Here is a 627-nt window from a genome sequence, read left to right on the forward strand (position 1 = left end):
AAGATCCACTTTATGTTTATGTTCACCGATTTTAGATTCCAAGTGTTTCTGTGTGGATGTTCTTGGAATTCCTCATTGTTTTCCTTTCTTTCTTTCCTTTCCCTCAACGTGTCCTGTGAGACTCCTCTTAAAGTGGAAATTTGAGACTCCTTTCATTAAGCTATCATCTAAGCCTCTTATTCCTTACCTCATTCAAGTGTGTCTTCCTCTGAAGGTGTCTTGTGAGACTGGCTTTCTTGAGTGTCTCGCCGCACGCACATTGGTACTTGCCGTCACTCTGCTCCACAAGCATTCCCTTTTCCAGGGCAGTGTTCACGCTCTGTTGATGAATGTGAGTTTGAGGGAAACGCGGATTTAAAGATCGATATAATAATGATGACTGATAGCTAGGTGGATAGAGAGGGTGGAAGCCGAAGGAAAAGGAAAAGCGGGAGAAGAAAGAAAGGAGGAGAAGGATGGAGAGAAGATGGTTTGAGAAAGGATAGTATAAAAGGAAAGGGAAGGGAAAACGAGAACGAGATTGAAAAGATGAAAGTTAAAGAGGAAAGAAAGGAGAATGATTGAAAGGCCATTTCGTTCAGGTCTCAACTTCACCTGAAGATCTTGACTTTTTTCTTTGCAGTATAA

General features: G+C 41.6%; 1 protein-coding gene across 3 annotated transcripts in view; it reads right to left on the minus strand.

The window, feature by feature from the left end:
- Window positions 1-627, minus strand: part of LOC119592092 (caspase-2-like) — a 6,614-nt gene that overhangs the window by 5,156 nt on the left and 831 nt on the right. For 2 of the 3 annotated variants that reach the window (XM_037940910.1, XM_037940911.1), the window contains exon 2: window positions 188-319. The exons of the other annotated variant lie outside the window; for it this stretch is intronic. In XM_037940910.1, coding sequence (XP_037796838.1) covers window positions 188-319 — 132 coding nt within the window. The remainder of the gene's footprint in view (window positions 1-187; window positions 320-627) is intronic. 3 annotated transcript variants of the gene reach the window in all.

Source organism: Penaeus monodon, chromosome 29 (assembly GCF_015228065.2).
Source record: "Penaeus monodon isolate SGIC_2016 chromosome 29, NSTDA_Pmon_1, whole genome shotgun sequence".
Taxonomy (NCBI): domain Eukaryota; kingdom Metazoa; phylum Arthropoda; class Malacostraca; order Decapoda; family Penaeidae; genus Penaeus; species Penaeus monodon.